Genomic DNA, 20,509 nt, shown 5'->3' on the forward strand with positions numbered 1-20,509 from the left:
ACCTTGTCATTGGGAAATTTTTGCTGCACATTAATTGATTTAAAACCCAATTAATTTCCCAATATTGTTTAAAGAACTCCATAATAACACTGGCTTGACTTTTAAGTGCACTCAGTGAATTAGAGAGGGAAGAAAGAATATTCTACACAACAGAGCCAGAAAAGGCAGAAAACATTTTTCTTCTTCTTCTCTTCATTATTTTCCCCAGGAACTACTGCAAGTGGGTAAAAATTAAAGAATAAAGATATACCTAAAACAATCGATGACAATTTAAAATTATGAATTCCAGGTCTTTCAACATATAAAATGGTCTAATGAAAATTTTATGTAGAGTAAGTTCTACAGAATTGCAAGTTGGCCCTAAACTATGTAACACTGGGAAGTCTAATTCTTGCCCTACAGGCTTAGGAAAAAAATAAAACCATAGCTGTTCACATTTCAAATTACATGTCATTTTACCTATGAGTCAACCAACTTACAGATATGAATTGAGGTGCCTACCAGGTTCAGGGCATGATAAGACATATCATAATGAACCCCCAGTTAAAGGAACTAATCCTAAAGAATTCAGCATGTACTTTATATGAAAAAATGAGAAAAGCAAATAATTCCAAGTAGTTAAACAGAGGTAATGAATATATGAAAAGTTTCAATTAAAAGTTAAGGAAAATAAAGAGGCCTATAATTTTATAAAGTTTGACAAATTTGGTAGAAGAATAGAAAAATATGTATTTTTCTAGAGAAGATACTTTTGATTTCATATAAAAAGAAATGAAATTCTAATTACAAAAGTGAATTGGTAGAAAAGGAACATTTATTCCTTTTCTAAAGATACTATTTTCCTAGTTAGCTATCAGAAATCACTCAAACAAATGCAGAACTTCTCAAGCAATTGCTTATAAAGTTTCATTATAGATGGTTTTTGGTAACAAAATATATTTCACATATTAAAAATAAGCAAGCTTTCATGCTACAGCATTTCCTTTCTTTTCTTCATTCAACAAATATTTATTGAGCCGTTAATATATAAGTCAACATGGTTCTAATACTAGGGATACAGCATTGAACAAGATGGACTAAAATCACAGCCAACATGGAACTTACTTTCTAGGTGAGATAAATGACAGGCAAGAAAATAAGTAAAAGGTCTAGCATGTATATTCTACTACTATTCCACTGTCATTCTGCCATAATATTGTCCTTTGGTTCAATGCTGCTGGATGTGGTTTAAATAGAATTACAATGTAATAAAAGCCTTTTAATATTTCAGATAAACCCTCTTGGCCCAGTTCTAAGCTAGATCTGTCTTAAAAGGATTACCATGATATAAACCTGGGATCACCAAACTTTTTCTGTAATGAATCACATATAAATATTTTAGGCTTTGCAGGCCATCTATGATCTATATCCCATATTCTACACTTTTTTTTCCCTTTAAAAATGTAAAACTATTCTTATCTGGCAGGCCAAACAAAAGCAGGCCAGGGGCTGAATCTGCCCTACAGCCATAGCTCTCCAACACCTGACCAAAAGATATGAGTATCCTTGCTTTTAAGTGGCTATGCTCAGGCATACATTTCATGTTTCTTTTATTTTTTTATATTTATTCTTTTGCTCTTTGTTGTTCATTTGCCAAAATCTAATAAAACATTCTTTTCTAGAGCCACATTAGTTCCAACTACTACAGCCTCAAGAGTCAGTTCTGAAGAGCATGGCCACCTGCTCTATTTCACACAAGCAACAGAAAAATGTTCTTGGCAGAAAAACCTTCCTAAGTCTACACTTTAGAGAGATACAGCGGAGACTATACATGCTCTCCACTGACTTCCTGGAGCAGACACATATAAGGTCTAACAGTCCCTTACCTTGCTGGAGGAACATCAATATTGGAAGAAACAACTTTTCGTTTTTGTTCAAGGAGACAGATGGAGCGAGTGTTTTCTTTTTCATGGTCAAGGGCTCGGTTGACTTTTTTGGTGTCTGCTGTTTTCACATCCTCCTCCATGGCCAAGGGGAACAAGTGTTGATGAGACAGTTTTTTACTAGAGTCACGTTTTAAGTCCTCTGGTTGAAATGTGAAGGCCATTTCCCGCTTAATGCTCCCCACCTGTGAAATGAAATGCAAAAATTCTTAGTCACCCAAAATATCAGCTTTGCATGACTATGTGCAGATGGCCATGACGAGAGACCACAGACTCTGCTGTCCCTGTTCATCTTGAAGATTTTATAGTTTAAATGGGAAAAAAGTCACGCAGAAATAAAATAACTGACATTACAAAGTAATGTACAATTGATGTACCACCTGTCATAATGCAAACAAGAAGCATCGCAAGCACAAGAAAAGCCTTTCAGAGGTGCAAAAACTTCGAAGGCTTGAAAGCATGAGACTTAAAAAAATCTAAAAATTTAAAACATTATTGTTTTCTCTTCTACAACTGAGAAAACTCAATTAAGTAAATAAATTCTTAAATATTTCATGCTGATTATGTTTAATAGAAGAGAGCTATACATATAAAATCAAGCCTTATATCTTTGACTATGAATACTGATCTTAACCACACTCTTTATCTAATGAAGAATTGTTTTTTATCCTTTATTTATAGCAGTTAAGATCTCAATGAAATCCTTCATTAGTATGACAATTAAAAAGTCATATTAATTTTTCTTATGATTTTTTACTAAATGCAATGGTGATTAAAGTTTAAGACAAATATGAATTTAAACCTCAAGGAATTAAAACTGGTTATTTCAGATTTTAGGACTGTGATGACTGGAAAAGGAGACTAAAGTTAAAAAAGAAAAAGGATTTTGTAATGTGATTGGCACTGTAAATGAGGTCTGGAGTGAACTTGTTAAAGTCCTAAGTATACAAAGAAGAACCAGACTATCTGGCAACCCAGAGCCTCACTAATCAGTGGAGTATTTTTCAAAATATGCGCATCTATAAGACATTTCACAGGTCCAGAGACAGTCTCTCCCTTTCATGAAGTCAGTGTCCATAGTCAGTAAATCTTCACTCGCCCACTTACATAGAGGATATGCTTATTTGTTTCTTTTTAATTTTAGTTAGGAGGAAAAGCACAAAGCATGTGATCAAATAGATTTAGAATAATAGGAGCTAAAGCCATAAACATACAGCATCTTCAGAATAAAATGAGAATATGTGGGCCCAGTAACAGCAGAGACTGGCAAAGTATGGTATTAATGACTAGAAATTCTCAGACTAAAGGAAAACTCTGAAGTATATGTGTGTTGGGAGTCATAGGACCTGCTCACATATGTATTCTTCCCGAGCCCAGGGATGACTTGTGCCTCAGGATTGCCTTGGCTGGAATGTATCTTTTACATGAACACAGAGCCCTAAACTGAGCTCCCTGCTCTCCTTGGCCTGCACTTGTCAGGAAAAAGAGAATATCTTCCATGGTGCTCCTGCCAGACCAAGCCCCAGCTCCACAGGACAATGGTCAGCCACCTGGGTCTACTTGCAACTCATTAAAAAGTTACCATATTTCTTAGAATGCATTAGTTAATGAAGCAAAGTAAGAGTCCAAGAAAAATGAGTGCTTTTAAGAGCTAACTGTTTTAATGACATCGACACTCAATAGAAAGGAATAAGAAAATATTTCACACTTCTAAAATGCAATAAATTTTCAATAAAAATGTAGTTTGGAAAACTAATGTAATTATAAATTTTTAAAATATCCATCACTAATCACTTTCAGTGCAACTTCTTCTGCCTGGAGGTGGAAGAGAGAGGGAGGCATTTTTTCCACCTCTAGAGCAGCTCATTCCCAGCAATGTTACAACAGGAATATGCCAAATGCCAGGCATGAAAGATGAAAACAAAGGCCTGGTTTTGATGATTATAAATAGTTTCTCCCTAAGTGTCAAGTGTTACAGTAATTAAATATTTAAGTAGTCATTAGTATTAAGTTGTAGCAATAATTGACATCCATACCTCCCTTGGGGTCAACTGGACTGGTTAAATGAATTCAATCCAAAGAGAGGAGGGTTGAGGGAGAACATTACAGAAAGTTTAGCTTTTAGCTCCAAAAATTTAGGAAAAAAAGCCAGCATCTAAAGCAAATTAATACAAAGTAGAATAAACTTCCTATAGAAATGATATTATAATTGTACGTCATGCTCTTAGCTGAGACTTCATAATAAAATAAATTATGGTAATATTCAACAATGTAAGCTATAAATCTTCCATAATACATTCTAAACATAAAATTAATCTCTCAATAATAATCAGGAAATTTTATCAATGTAATGAATTTCAAAGACTATTTAGCCCAGACTCCTTTTTAAAAGTGGAATTAAAATGAGTTAGAAATGATCAAAGAAGAGAAAAAAGTGTAGGGGTGAGCAAGAGACTTTAGATACTTTGAGTCATAGGTTCCACTGTTTGTAAGGCTGGTGGAAGGAGTGGGTGACAGGTGTAGATGTTCATTCTATCACTATGCTTTAAATTTATATGTATATTACATGTTCTTTTTTTAAAAATTTATTTTATTTATTTTTGGCTGCATTGGGTCTTCGTTGCTGCACACAGGCTTTCTCTAGTTGTGGTGACCAGAGGCTACTCTTCGTTGTGGTGCGCGGGCTTCTCATTGTGGTGGCTTCTCTTGTTGCGGAGCACGGGCTCTAGGCGCACCGGCTTCAGTAGTTGTGGCACATGGGCTCAGTAGTTGTGGCTCGCAGGTTCTAGAGCGCAGGCTCAGTAGTTGTGGCGCACGGGCTTAGGTGCTCCACGGCATATGGGATCTTCCCAGACCAGGGAATCGAACCCGTGTCCCCTGCATTGGCAGGCGGATTCTTAACCACTACGCCACCAGGGAAGTCCCTACAGTTTCTTTTTAATGTTCTTTTATTCATATCAGATATTATATTTAAAAATTTTTTTAAAAGGAGAGTACACAGGAGAGAAGAGAATGGAGCAATTATATGAACTCAAATCTTGAGACATGGGCTCAGAAATGGCCCAGAGAAATAGGGTGGTGGCTGGGTCGGATGCTGGACAAGGGAGAATGCTCTAAGATGGGAGGTAATAGAGCACGTTTGAATGCTGAGGCAGGATGGAAAGGAAGGGATGAGTGAGAGTTTGGAGGAGCAGTAAAAGGGGGCAGGGCCAACATGCAGCCATTGCACCTCCAGCAGATCAGCCGAGGAAAGCAGCAAAAGGAAGATATAAACCCCAATTAAATCTGAACCCCTATTAGATTAGGAGAAGAAAGCAGCTAAAGGAAGATATGAGCCCATTTATATGAGATTTCCAGAAAAGGCAAATCTATAAAGACAGAAAGCAGATCGGTGATTGCCTGGGGCTGGGGTTGAGAGCAGGAACTGACTGCAAACAGGCACCAGAGAACTTTTTGCCATGATGGAAATGTTCTGGAACTAGACTGTAGTGATTTGTACAATGCTACAAATTTATCAAAAATCCCTGAACTGTATTCTTACAATGGGATGAATATTATGGTATGTAAATTATACCTCGATAGTACTGTTGATTTAAAAAAAAAAAAAAAAAAAAAAAAGGAAAGGAGGAAAGAACCAAACCAGGAGTAACTGGTGTAGAAAGTATATTCCCCAAGAACCCCCTAGACCAGAAATTGGGAAACGGTGCCACAAAGAGGCAGCCACGAGGTGCTTGACGACCCAGGCTGCTGCAAGTAGCTATGCTGTTATACCCTGTGCACAAGAAAGATCAGCTAAAATCCAGTCCCCACTCAAGCCAGGTCCCCAGGCCTCTTCACCCATGGAAGAGGGACATTTTTCTAATTCATCCACCCGGAGAAGAACTTTTTGTACTTCATCTGCCCAGAGAGGGCACTCTTACTTATTTTTTTCCCAATTTGCACAACGCCCTGGTGACAAAAGGAAACCCTTCTGGTGATCTGCAGGGCCTGGGCCGAGTTAGCTTCCTTCCTTGAAGCTGATAGCAATTAATGATGTGACTCACATGAGCTGATATTTTTGTTAAAAGAAAAGCTGGGGAAATCTGAGAAATCTCTCTGTGAAACAGCTCGAGGGGAGGCAAAGGGTTCAACAATAGAAGACAACCAGAGAAAACAAACAAATGCCCCAAATCTAGAAGCCCTAGGTGGCAAATAATGAAGAAAAACAGCAAAACTCTTAACCAGGAATTTCGAGGAGAAAATACAAGGCAGAGGTTTAGGAGGAATCTTAGTCTAGATTTTTAAAAAAGTGTCTCCTGCATGAGGAAGGGTTAATCTGACTGTATCCCACAGTGACGAGACTGTAAATTGGAAGGCAGTAGTATCTGATTCTGGTTGTCAAATTTCAAGATGGACATTGACAAATCGGAACAAACACAACAGGGCGATCAGGATGACAAAGGATCTTATTGGGAGAAATCTGGGAATATTTCATCTAAAAAACAGAAGGTTTAAGGCCCCCATAGCTTCTCTTAAATACGTGTTAGAGCCCTCCTGAAGAGGAATTTGAGTTCCGTGTTCCTCCGGAACCAGGATCAATGGTGCCCACTCCTGCTTCTGGTTGACCGCATTCTGACCTTACGGTTTACTCTCTCTTCCTCTTTTCATCTCACTCTTCCACCACATTGTGAATGAAACATTTTGTATCTATAAGAAAGATTTACTATTTTTTACTTGACTGTGATTTCATGGACTCATAATCTGTGAAGCAGGTGGAATCTCAGAGACCACCTAGTCTCACATAAACATTTTACTTTTCACTATTCCTATAGAATCTGAATGTACTTTTCATTTTTTCAAATGTTCATTTATTACAAAATATATGCTTGTTGTTAAAATTTCAGTAAAAATGTGTATAAAATAAAATGGGGACAGCTTTCTATTCTTCCCCACCCTCCTCCCAACCCTGCTCAGTCAGGTCCAACCCCTAGAAAGAATAGCTTTTAACAATTTACTGCAAAACTTCAACTTACTTAAAAGGCATTAAATACCTATCTGTGTATATATACTGTTTGGAGTGTCTAAACATGAATGTGCTTATACCGCACGTATTGTTCTGCAATACACAATAAATCATGGGCATCTTTTCATGTTAGTCGTAGATGTACTATATTTAAATTTTTGAATACTATAACATTTCACAAGATCATATTTTTTAACCTATCCCTTCCTCACAGACATTGAGGTACTTTTAATTTTTCATCGTTAAACATAATGCCACAGTGAATACCCTTGTATGTATGTATGCATGTACCTTTATACTTGTGCAAGCATTTTTGTAGGAAAATGTGGAGGTTAGAATTGCTGACTCAACCAACCAAAATTTTCTTTATGGGGGAACAAACTATGGAACACCCATACAATGGACTTAACCATGAAGTCACTAAAAAGAAGTGCATCAGAATAAATCCATGATCTATAAAGAGGCACACATTTGCTCATGATCTACTAAGAGAAACAGGTAAGTTGCAGACTAGTATGTTAGGCATGATTTCACTGCTTTTCAAAAACAAAGTAGTTTGCTAAAAAGCTACACACCTTCTGGGCCAAGAAGGTTGTTCTACTTCTTTTCTTGTCTAATTAGATACACACATACACACATACAGACACACACACAACTTCCAAGTGGTGAGATTATGGGGAATTTTTTTACTTTTTTAAGGTTTTCAAATTTTAAAACTTAATACAAAGAGAATTTTTTAGAGGTTCACAAAAAGTAGGAGGAATAATGCTCTGTGCTGGTCAACATATGAGGGAACTGGCACTCTCAACACCTGTTGGTAGGGATATACATGTTGAAGGAGGACAGCGTGGCAAAAGGCAGCGAATTTAATGGTGCACCCCTCTGATTTAGCAATTCTACATCTAAGGGAAAAAAATTACCTAGAGAAGCACACAAGAATATTTAGAACAGAATTTCTTATAGTATTAAAAAATGCAAATTCCCTAAACATCCATCAATAAATTTGGGGTTAAATGTGAACAAATAAAATGTATAGTTAAAAACAAAGATATATTTCTTTATTTATTGAAATGGAAAGACATTTAATACATTAATTGAAAAAAGGAAATCCAAATGAGTTTATGCAATATAATCTCGAGGAGGAGGGATGTATATATATAAAGAGAAAAACAATTCTGAAAGGACATTCCAAAATGTTAAGAATGGTTTTCCTTGGAAGCAGAATTATAGTCCAATTTTGCTTTTTATCCTGTTTGTAATTTTTATAATGTTCATGTATAGTTTGGTATTTTAAAATTTATAAAGTTATTCTGTTCTTAAAAAAATACACATCATTTTTATATAATTAAGTTTCTCAAGAATCTGGCATTTATATAACTAATACCTTTTTCTTCTACTAGCTTTCAGTTACTAGTATATATGCATATACTAAAGGGGAAAAATGAATTACTTAAAATGATCCATCCAATTGCACTATTACTTTCCTTGATTACCAGCACCTTTCAGCTATACTGTACTACAAGCACTACCATTGAATTCCTTCTTCCTACCCAACACAGAATCCCTTCAATAGCACATCACAGACACACGCTTTATCCAGTGTAATTTCTTGCAAGGGGACAAAGCTTCAGTTAACTGACAAATAAAACTCAAAATTTTTATTCCAACAAACAGCTTTTGTTTTCCTAGATGAAGATAAACAGCCTAACTATAAATATGATATACTTGGGAAAATTGCAATTTTTTAAACAAGAAGCTAAGAGTATCTATTTCAATCTTGAATTTCTCTAAATGGTGTCCTTTGTAAACTGGACTGAAGCTCGTCAGCTTTTCTCAATACGAAAACATCTGGTTTCCATAGGAGGATTCTAACAGCACATCAGAAAATAGAATGGCTTCTAGCATCAGTCCACTTGCTTGATCAATCCTTCCTTCTGTCTACACTCAAGTGCATTCCAGGCTACCTTAATCCCAATACCCTCCCCATGAATATACGGTAATAAGATGCCAAAATGCATGTGTCAACACTCACTCTTGGACACTGTCCTCACTTACTCATCTCAACCCAGTAAGATTTGAGGAATTGGCTCTGGACATTAACTGGATTTCCAGGAATAATCTGCAAAAAGTCAACCCACTTGCCTTCTGGGGCTTTCTGAATAGTAAGAAAGTAGTATAGAAATTTTGGAAAAGGGAGTGAAATTCAGGCCACAGCAAAAACCACTCTCGGAGAGCGAGCCACGGGAGGCAAGTGAATGGTCCATTTGACCAAGCAATGCTTTAAGACTCTTCCATTCACCAGGCAACCACACAGTCCCAGCTGACAAACTGTAAGAGAATTTTCCCTATTTCAGATTGTGTTTCCCCACCTTAGGATTTATTTTTTAAACTTGCTTTCAAAACACATAAATATACATATTTAGTAACAGATGACAATGACACATCAACTACAGTGTGGAGCATGTAATCAGACTCCCAGAATTTAAAACATGCTACAAAAGAAGCAAAGGTTATATTAATAATAGGAACAATTGATTTTTAAGTTAATTTAAAATATTACTACTAAGGGTCATGCTCAAAGAAAGACCAGACTCTTGAGACGACTGACAAAGACTGTGTCCAAAAATAGTCAACAGAACTTTACTCATCACTTCAAAGTAAATGCTTCAAATTTCATGCTACGTACAAAGAAAAATAAGTTGGATGGCAAATCTATCCAGTCCTAATGAATGGCTGTAGTAGAAACACTTTAAAAATAATTGCTTCCAATTGCTAGCTCCTTGATTATATTATTCCCTTAGCCCTCTGAAAACAATGAAGTGGTTTTTGACTGCTTTACCCTCAAGTTTATTATTTCTCTATACCAAGACAGAGAAACTAGCTGACGAAAATCAGCCTGGTTTGCTGGTGTGATGGTGGGGCGAGAAGTAAAACTCAGCACGACAGTGCGGAGACCCTCACTGTGATGGCAGCCACACAGCTACACTACCGCAGCCATCAGTGTTGTCAACGCCGGGTTTACTACAGCAAGTTTCACCTCTAATATCTTGACAGTTTAATATTCATCAAAGCATGACTTGGTTTGCCTAATGGCAGATTAGTCAGCCACACATTTAGGAAAGTTATTGCAAAAATTTTTGGTGGAAGACTACTTGGCTGAAGTTTCAAGCCTTCTATTAACATGATGCAAGTGAGAACAAACGACATGAGTATTTTAAAAAATCCTTTCTAAAGTCCTGAATGGAAATACCTATTTCTATAAAGTCCAATATTAAATTCAAGCCTGGCTAAAGTCACCTGTGTATTTTTTCCAACCAAATGTAAGGAGAGAGAGGAAATATCAATATGGGTCTACCTCACTGGATTTAACTTTAGTATAGAGAATTTTGAACTTAATACAGTAATTAGGTATTCCATTTATTTTATATAAGTCAGAGTTTAATTCAACCAATCACACCCAGTCATGTGAAAACCCTGTGGCCTTTACCTTCAGAATATATCCAGAATCCAGTCACTTCTTATCACCTCCACAGTTACCATCTTGGTCAAGCCACCATTATCTCTTGCCTGAATTTGTACAAGAGTCTCCTCCCTGGATCCCTGTCTCCTTCGTTGCCATGCCTTTCCCACCCCCCAGTTCCTTCTGAATGACAGCAGCCACCTTGTCCCTTACCAACCACAGTCAGATCATGCCCCTCCTCAGCTCAGCACCCTCCAGTGGCTCCCCATTTGACAAAGAATAAAAGCCAAGGTCCTTGCAGTGGCCTCCAAGGCCCCATTTGGTTTGGCCCCCCGAATCCTTCTTTTCACCCTCTCCTACTTCCTGCCTCCCCACTTACCTCTCCCTCGACCCTTGCTGGCCTTGACCAGGCCAGGCACACCCCTGCCTCAGGCCTTCTCACTGGCTGCCCCATCTCCCAGGACTGTTCTTCCTTCATATCAATACATCCACACTGCTGGCTTCCTCACCCTTTCAGCCTTTGTTCAAACATCTCTTTGTCAGTGAAGCCAACTCTGACCCTCCTATTTAAATGGCAGTGCTCATCTCCCACCCCTCATCTCCTATATTCTATTCTACTGTTGTTCTACAGCACTTATAACAAACTGTATAATTTATTATTTATCATGTTTATTGTCCAGGCTGCATTGCCAGAATCTTGCTCTACGAGGGTAGTTTTATTTTGTGTACTGATGTTTCCAGTACCTAGAAGAGTATCTGAAACAGAGTGCGTCCTCAATAAGCATTTAGGGAGTAAATAAATGAATGAATTTTTAGGTGATTATATGTGCTATAGGGTAGCACCTACTAATAAAATCTAAGGAGGATGGATGCCAAGTTCCTGGACCTGCAAAGAGTGGGGTCATATTCAACAGAAATTTCCTAAGCTACCAAGAAGGAAATAGTGAATTGTGCTATAATTTGGAGAAGAGGTGAAAAATAATTACAGGATGGCTACTATATTAATCCTTTCCTTATCAAGTGTTAAATTTTATTTCATGGAGGATTTTATCTCTAGGAATGCAATCTTTACTGTATAATAAAATCTATAAAGAAAATAGGGTTTGTTTTACTTTTAAATTAAGGGACTCTGAACTTTCCTTCTACAAATATCACCCAGTTAATCCAGGACAAACCTGTAGAGAGATAAGGCAGAGGAAGACTTGTCCATACCAATTGCTGTGACTGCCACATAGAGCCCACGATTGCCACTGCCCACCGCCACTGCCAGGAAGAGCCGGGGCCCCTGGGCGCAAAACAGGCCGTCACTGTCTCTGACCTTTCCTCATTGTAGCTTCGCCCCAGGGGAATCTCACAGTCTCCTCTCACTGGAACCTTCCTCTGCCCATCACACAAAACAGAGAGCTACTCTGGAGACTGTATACTTCACAGAGCCTCTTCCACGGCCGCCTACTGGAGCCCATCCCCATCTCCCTGAAGTCTCCTCTCCTCCCCTACTGAGGGTCTCTGAGCAACCTTGTCCCCACCTGGCCTGAATCCTAGGCACAAACACACACAGCAAAAAAGAAGAGACTCTTGGCAATTCAAGCAATGTGTTTGAGTTCATTTTCTTCATGGGTTATATGGTTATTTGCCACTGACCTGGGAATCAATCCAGACTTTAAAACATGATTTTTCTGACCAAACCACACATTTCCCAGATGTGGTTAGAACAGAACTTTTTGGTAAGTTGGAGAATGTAGTTCTGATACGTATAAATTAAAGGGCAAATCAGTTCTCGAAAAGGACAATGCACAATTTCTCTGGGCACAAACAGGACCAAGAAAATCCTTTCTTTCCAGAGCCTAATCGGAGAGACCAGAAACTGATGTCAATTAGTGCTGGTGGCTCGGAGTGACAGCATGGGAGACTAGGCCAGGCCACGGGCATGTGAGAAAGTAGAGGAAACCAGGGAAGAGTGAGGAACACTCTGGAGAGAAATAGGAACAGAGGGCAGGCAGGTCCTCAGACAGACCAGGCGTCTGAGAGCTGCCTCATCCCCCCACCCCCCAAGCCCTCGTCCACCCTGAGCGCACTGGCTGTAGGTCGCCTCTGTGCCTGGACACCTGCATCTCCCTCCTCCTCATCAGAATCCCCGCCCCCCCCCCACCTCACCCCACCTTTCTTTTTTTGCAAAACCTGAGCTGGTTTCAGCTTCCTGCAACAAAAAGAGTTGGACTAACTAACCCAATGCCTTGAATTCCTTTGGGAATAAGAACTATAAATGCAGCTTTTCCAATTCATCAGTGGTTGCCACAGGCTAACACAACTTCTTTTCAGAGCGGATTAAGAAGCGGTTTTTAAGTAAAAAAGAATTGTCAGTTGCTAAGTGTTCTTCCTTAAATATACATTTTATTTAAATACAATTTGTCATTCCTGTGAGCAGTAAACAGCAGGTGAAATTAAAAACTAAAGTTGAACGCTAACGAATTCACATTTTAGCTTGCATGTGGCTCTTAATTCACAGACAGCCAATTACTTCTACTGGCTGCACAGATGACTAAATAAAATCTGCTAATAAATGCAGCTAGAGTGTATTCAAGAAATTAAACAGTACATATTAGAATAAATTTGTAAATCTGCTTATCATAAATTTAATTCTTTAGAATAAAGGTCCAACAGGTATATGAGAGAGTAGATGGGAACATGAGAGAGAAATACGTCCCACTTCAACACAGTCCTTCGTAAGAAGGTAGATGGCTCAACGGAAGAACTGGGCTAACCCATGACAATGAGCGTTAGGAAGACCTTAAGATAGAAAGGTGTGCTCGTGGGGTTTCAGTCTGGTCACGATCCTTCCTTCCTGCCTTGCTGGCCGTGGACTTCAGGCTTGCTTAGCCAGCTGTAATAAATATGCAAATGTGTGCCTGCATGTGTGTGTGCACGCATGTATGTACAAATGAGAAAATACAACACACACACACACACCCACACATACCTCCTAGTAGTTCTGCTCCTGCTAGAACCCTGACTGATACAATATAAAACTTGTATAAGGTAGTCATGCTTCCCCTAGCCCTCTCCTCTAGTGGTCCAGATGCTAGCTAGAAGCAGAGAACACGTTTTGCTCAGTTTTGTATCCCAGACACCTGATGTATGCAATACTTGGCACATTCAAGGCGCTTGGTAAATGTTTGCTTAACTAATGTAATCAAGTGATAAGACAGCAATGGGGCCAGCCTATAAGAGCCGAAAGGAAGATTTGTAAAATCAGGAGACAGAAGTGATTCCATACTCAAAATACTCTAAAGTATACAGAAGACCATAACAATAGCAAAAGTAGTAGTAGTAATAATAATAATAATGGCCACATTTATTAAACCCTTACTAAGTACAAGACACTGCATTAAAATTTCTTCATATACATTATTTCATTCCAGTCCCAAAAAATCCTAAGAGGAAGATCTTATCATCCAAACTTTATAGATAAGAAAACTAAGGCACAGAGAAAGTTACGTAATTGACTCGAGGTCTCACAGGTCTTTGCCCTCATTGCTCTCTCCACTCTACTGGATACTTCCCATCAGCAATCAAACATTCTCCAATATCCCCTACTTTAAAAAAAGAACTCACCTTATTTTGACCTCTGATCCTGCTCAACTACTGTACCTCTGCTGTATTCCCTGTTGAAGTCGAGTTATCAATAGAGATGTGTACATGAGCTGTCTTCACTCCCTACCTCCTATTTACTCTTCAGCTTATTGTCATTGATTTCTACTTCCTCCAAAACAAAAAGAAATCATGCTTTTGCTAGAGTCACAGTGAACTATACAGAGTATATCACTAAATTTAATAAATACATACTTTAAAATTTCCATTCTCTCAGTACTAAACACAATTAGCCTCCTTGAAGCATCATCTTCTCTTGGCTTTATGATAGCAGGACCAGTGCCAATTCTCATTTGCAGAGCAAGACAACAGACTCTTTAAGAACCCTGGAGAGTCAGGCTGGGATGTTCAACAGGACAACTGCACAGAGCCAGGAGGAAGGTCTGACCACATCACAAGTCTGAACTAGCAGAAGTACCACACGACAACAGGTATCGAAAGCTAGAACTTCCACAACAGATGCTCCTGCAGCACCAGGAAACTTTGACACTGTGTTTTGCCAGAAGGTCGATTCTGTACATGGCTACCCCTCACTGCCTTATTTGTGCCTAGTCACATGCCTCAGGTGGGTGCATTGCTTTGACAGAACCTAAGTCACACAGAATTCTAGCTGCAAGGTATCTGGGAAGTTCCAGCCACAGCAGCACAGAAAAATAATATACGAAGGGGAAACAGAGATGCTGAATGAGCCAATGTACAGTATTGCCATGCCACCACACGTTTCCGGATTTCTTTTTTTTCTTTGCAGGCTCCTCTATCTGCTACCCCCAACACATATTTTTAATCTATGTACTTTTCTCTATTTTTATTGCCACCATCATTTTTTTTTTGGACTACTACAATAACTTCTGGTCTAATCTACCCACTTCTACTCTTAACTCCTCAGAATGTTATTGAGAGAATAAAATAAGAAAGAAGATTTCATAACTTTAACATACCATATAACAATTAATGCTAATAAACTAGTGTTCTTAGTTATAGCTATTAAACTTTTAAAAACATCATTTAAGTAGGCAACTACCTATGTGATACAACTTGAAGGTGCCATAAAGATCCCTGGTTGAGATATACATTCCAATGGCAAAGAATGCCAGAAATATTATCAATAGGGTTAAATCATAGGGTTAATTATATCATTAACCCAGCATCCTTGGTTAAACTATAACTAAACCAGGAAAAGGAGTCTATGTTTGCTGTGAAATCATGTACAACTGAAATCAAATCCCAGTCCTGCCACTTGCTAGGTAGTTGATCTGGGGAAAGTTTATTAACCTGTCTGCACTTCAAGGTCTGGTCCTCATCTATAACACAGAGATGATAGGCTGGTAGAAAGGATCAAAGGGAAATATCTAGTAAAGTGACTGATGCATGGTAAATAGGCATCATTTCGCTCTGGTAATACTTTACTGAGAATTAGTTTGTGAGAGTAGTTAATATCCAGTGTGCTGCTAAGCGAAAGACAAAGTACTGTAGCAATCTGACACAGGTTCAGTGCATCAAAGGGAACGCAAACATACAAAAACAGGAGGTTCCGGTGGGGGAGATGGGGCTCTGCTCAAAGAGAGCAGTTTGGGTCACCAGGGGCAGCTAGAGGTAGGTAAGGCTTCTGGGAGCCTTGAGTGGGAAACGGGTCATAAGAAAAATAGAAATAGCAAAAAAATCCAGGAAGAGATAACGAAACCCATCTCTCTCTTAAAAGTTTTTGCCTGGAGTGAGCCCAATGGGGTGCCATCAATGTTTCTGACCACGGTCCAAATCATCCCATTTCCTGAACTCTACCCTTACTCAGGAATGCATAGGAAATAGAATCCACAGTGGAAGATGGGCAGGAAGAAGCAAGAGGAAGTGTTCAGTGATAGCACATCATACCTTGCTTTGCTCTACATTCCAAACCTTGTTCCACAACAGCAGCAATCTTCTTCACATCAACAGGATCCTGCACCAGTCTCCCTAACAGAGACAGAGGGCAAGCCTACAAGCTAGAAAACATGCCAAATAGAGGTTTACCTTCTCACCTGCTGACATCTGCTTTCATCTTCAACTCAAGAAATGAGCAAAAAGACAACTCTACTTTGGCTGTTGCTAAAACGTATCTCGTATATTAAAACGTCTCTATGGCTGTTTACTGCTGCAAATCATATGGAAGAAATTATTTTCCACCAATTTTTTAAAAATATATTTAGCCTATGGATTAATTCAATTTATAGTTTTTTTAAAAAAACCAGGAACTTTGTATTAGTATAAACTTTATTAATTTAATGAAATAGGAACGTATATTCTAGAATGGTGGCATCTAACTTACTACTTTCAAAGACAGAATTTGTAGAGGGTGGGATTTTGCAAGTAGTTTGACAGGCTTTGTATACTAAAATTCGCCTGATAAACACAACTATGTGGCCCTGACATCCTTAGTAGAAGAAATGAAACTTGGCTGGCAGCCAAATAATACTTATCACAGGACCCTACACAGAGCAAATGATTCATATGTCATATGTTTATGAATGTCAAAGAGCACACATTCAGGTTTTTAAAAGTCGAACTCTTTTGTTCATATGTTAGCTATTTAAAGGATATTCTATTTAAAAAAAAGGTAAAATATGAATAAGCCACAATTTATTCTCTAGCTTCAAAAGGCAAATAAGTTGTTTACAGCCAGAAGCATGTACATTCTTCCCGGAAAACAGCAGACAAGTGATAGACACTATATAAACACCTTCTGTATCTCTGTATAACACACAATTTTAAAGTATATGTTAATACATTAATTCCCAACTAAAACATCTCTTAATTTTCTTATTTAAAGATCATTTTCCTGGAACTCTTTCTAAAAGAGGTTGTATAAAAGATTTTAAAGGAGATAAAAATTCTAAAGCTTGAATATTTATTCCAACCCACACATAAATCCATCTCCATTTTCCTAGTGATAATAAGAAAGAAAGGTATTTTAGTAGACCTCTGAAAAGAGTGTTTGCTTGAAAAGTAGGCATTCATTTAACAAATATTTTTACTAGGTACTGTAGGCACAAGAGACAAGAGTGATAACTACATATACACATATATTAAAAAAGTACAAAGGTCGCTATACTCATGGAGCTTGAGATCAGTGGGAAGGAGGGTCAGAAATAAATGAACCACACAAACATAAATATTACAACTGCAACAAATGCTCTGATAGAGAAGTATATGAGCTATGAGCACATGAAAGGTGAAAAATCAGAGAGGTCTGGGAAGGCAACTCTGAGAAAGCATCTTTGTCGGTTTGTGCTGCTATAACAAAAATACCATAGACTGGATGGCTTAAACAACAAACATTTATTTTTCACAGTTCTGGAGGTTGACAAGTCCAAGATCAAGTCACTGGAAGGTTTGGTACCTGGTGAGGGCTAGCTTCCTGGTTCATAGACAGCTGTGTCCTCTGTGGCAGAGAGAGAGAGTGCCGGACTTTATAAGGACATCATTTCCGTCATGGGGCTCTACCCCAAGACCTCATCCAAATTGAATACCTCCCAAAGGTCCCATCTCCAAATACCATCACATTGGGTATTAGACTTCAACATATGAATTTGGGGCTGGGGGCAGGGGACACAAACCCTCAGTCCGTAGCAGGAAGTGATGGTTGGACTGAGGTCTGATGAGAGGTGGAGCTACCAGGTGATGGGTGGTTGTGTCAGGAAAGCATGGCGAGCTTAAGAACTTGAAAGAGAGCCAGCAAGGCTGGAGACCAGAGTAAAGCATGGTGTGGAGCATGAGATAAGGACACGGAGAGAGAGGGGGCTAGACCACGTGTTAGGAGCTGAATTGTGTCCCCCCATGCCCCAAATTCATATGTTGAAATCCTCATTCCTAGTACCTCAGAATGTAGCTGTATTTGGAGACAGGGCCTTTAAAGAGGTAATTAACACAAAATGAGGTCTTATAGGTGGGGCCCAATCCAATATGACTGGTGTCCTCCTAAGAAAAGGAGACTGGGACAGAGATAACATGCAGACCAAGGGATGAACATGTGAGGACACAGAGAGAAAGTGGCCATCTTCAAGCCAAGGAGAGACAGAGCTCAGAAGAAACCAAATCTGCCAGAACCTTGATAGTGGATTTCAAGCCTCCAGAAGTGTGAGAATATAAATTTCTGTTGCCTAAGTACCAGAGTCTATGGCATTTTGTTATGGCAGCCTTAGCAAGGAATGGTAAAAACCATGGTCTTGATCCTAAGATCATGGGATTCATGGATGGGGTTTAAATTGGGAAAAGGAAGGGTTATAGATCAGATGTGCCATTTGCTCTGGCTGCAGTGTCAAGGTGAACTGCAGAGAGGCTAAGTGGATGCAAGATATGGTAGGCTGAATAATGGCCCCCAAAGACATCCACAACCTAATCCCAGAAACCTGTGAATGTTACCTTATATGGCAAAAGTAACTCTGCAGATGGGATTAAGGATCTTGCAATACAGTATCCTGAATTACCCAGGTGAGCCCTAAATGTAATCACAAATGTCCTTGTAAGAGGGAGGCAGAGGGAGATTTCACAGTACTCTACTGTGAGAAGGGTATGTAGCAATGGAAGCAGAGAATGGAGTAATATGCTTTGAAAATAGAGGAAGAGCCAACAAAACAAGACACATAGGTGGCCACCAGAAGCCAGAAAAGGCAAGGAAACGGATTCACCCCTAGAGCCTCCAGAAGGAACCACCCCTGCCAACACCTTGACTTTACCCAAGTCAGAACCACTGTGGACCTCTGACCTCCAAATCAGCAAGAGAATACATCTGTGTTGGTTTAAGCCACTAAACTTGTGGTACAGTAACCTCTTACAATGGCAACAGAACCCTAATATACAGGGAGATCAGCCAGGGGGCTGTAAGCAGCAGCCTAGTGGAGAGATGCTCGGATAGTGATGGCACGGATGGTGAGGTGGAGACTGACTTGAGAAATACTTAGGAAGTAAAATCAACAGGAGTGGATGCCGGATTTGATTTGGGGGAGAAGTGAAGGAGAGGCAGCCAGTGAGAAGCATTTGTGTTTTTTACTTCCCTCCTACAACCTCCAAATACGGGCAGAGCAGTGGATCTACCATCCCACTTTGGGAGTCAGGGATCTGATAAGGCATTTAAAGATCTGAAGGCAGGAAACAAAAGCTGTTTTTCTCATTTTACTTCATCCTGGAGTTTAAATTTTAAAATGCTATCTCCAAGTTAAATATGCTATTAAAATTTTATGTGGAGACGATCAAAACCCTCAGTTTAAAAATTATTTCTGAATGTGAAATATTTCTTGACTTTGATTTCAAGAAAGCCTGGAGCCCCTGAGGTGCTTACCATAAAGATTTACAAACGGAAGCTATAGAGGACCTATATTCTTCTATTCTATTTGCTTATCATATATTTACGCTCTCCTCAATAAACTTTTAGCCTCTCAAGCCCACCAAAACCTAATATACATAGAAGAACACATATTACTTCATAATATATAGCCCTACAGCACCTATGCCACACCCTTCCTCGCTTTTGTAGTGACCCTGATCCCACTGAGCTCTAGGCAAACACAGCCATCAGTAGGGCCTTCTCGATGCCAAATCTAATGCAGGTCATTTCCTGCACTTGCACTTCAATTTCCTCACACCGGAAGCTGACCCTGCTGATAAGAAGGGTCTTGGCTACACTTAGGAAGTTCAAGCACTTGATGATTAAAAGCGGTGCTGATGTGACTTGTGCTGTTTGCGTCTCTCACACTAATTGCCTAGCTTATATCAGAACAAAAAAGAGCTGGTATACTCCAATACTCTGCATTCCTCTTTTAAGGATAGAAGTACTCCACACGTCTAGACACAGACTTCTACAAACATCACCAAGAATTTGGAAGATCTCTCAGCATTGAGAAAGGAACTATCAGTCTTAAAGATTGTGGGCTTTACCGTTAGTAAGATGATAAGAAACTATCCTCAGAATCATGAATTTAGACTTGATTATCAAGTAAGATTTTGAAGCAGAAGAGGCACAACCAAATACCCCCAAAGGAAGAACACAAAAAAAATCTGCAAAATTTAGCAATTAGGGGCCATTTCACTCAGATGTTAATAACTCTGAATGACATAAGAGTCTCCACATTAAAACCCCAGTACCTGATATTCCTAAGTTGCCATGTTCATCCTCAGTGGGGAGGGAAGTATGTGCTTTAATTATAGAAGATTTTTTTTTTAATTGCTAAAGTAAAATGCCTAAACCCCTAACCTCTGTGACACCAAAAACTGTGTTGCACTATTCATTTATAGTAATACTAAACAAATGAAATAAAGAATGTCTTGTTGATTTCTATATTGCTGGGTTTATGTGTTGGATGTTCAAGCTTTTGAAGGACAGGACAAAGCTACCTTGGATTGTTATCAGGAAACGCTGTTCATGAATCATGCATGACTAAATCAGCCTTTTGGTTTTGCAGAGATCTGCATCCCTACCAAGGTAATCCAGGGCCATACTGATCTTAC

The 20,509-nt window shown here is 38.9% G+C and overlaps 1 protein-coding gene across 4 annotated transcripts in view; it reads right to left on the reverse strand.

The window, feature by feature from the left end:
* ZNF704 (zinc finger protein 704) overlaps positions 1-20,509 on the reverse strand; it is a 228,981-nt gene that overhangs the window by 164,718 nt on the left and 43,754 nt on the right. For all 4 annotated transcript variants that reach the window (XM_061171753.1, XM_061171754.1, XM_061171755.1 and 1 more), the window contains exon 2: positions 1,866-2,107. In XM_061171753.1, the coding sequence (XP_061027736.1) occupies positions 1,866-2,107 (242 nt within the window). The remainder of the gene's footprint in view (positions 1-1,865; positions 2,108-20,509) is intronic.

The sequence above is a fragment of the Eubalaena glacialis genome, chromosome 17 (genome assembly GCF_028564815.1).
Source record: "Eubalaena glacialis isolate mEubGla1 chromosome 17, mEubGla1.1.hap2.+ XY, whole genome shotgun sequence".
Classification (NCBI taxonomy): Eukaryota; Metazoa; Chordata; class Mammalia; order Artiodactyla; family Balaenidae; genus Eubalaena; species Eubalaena glacialis.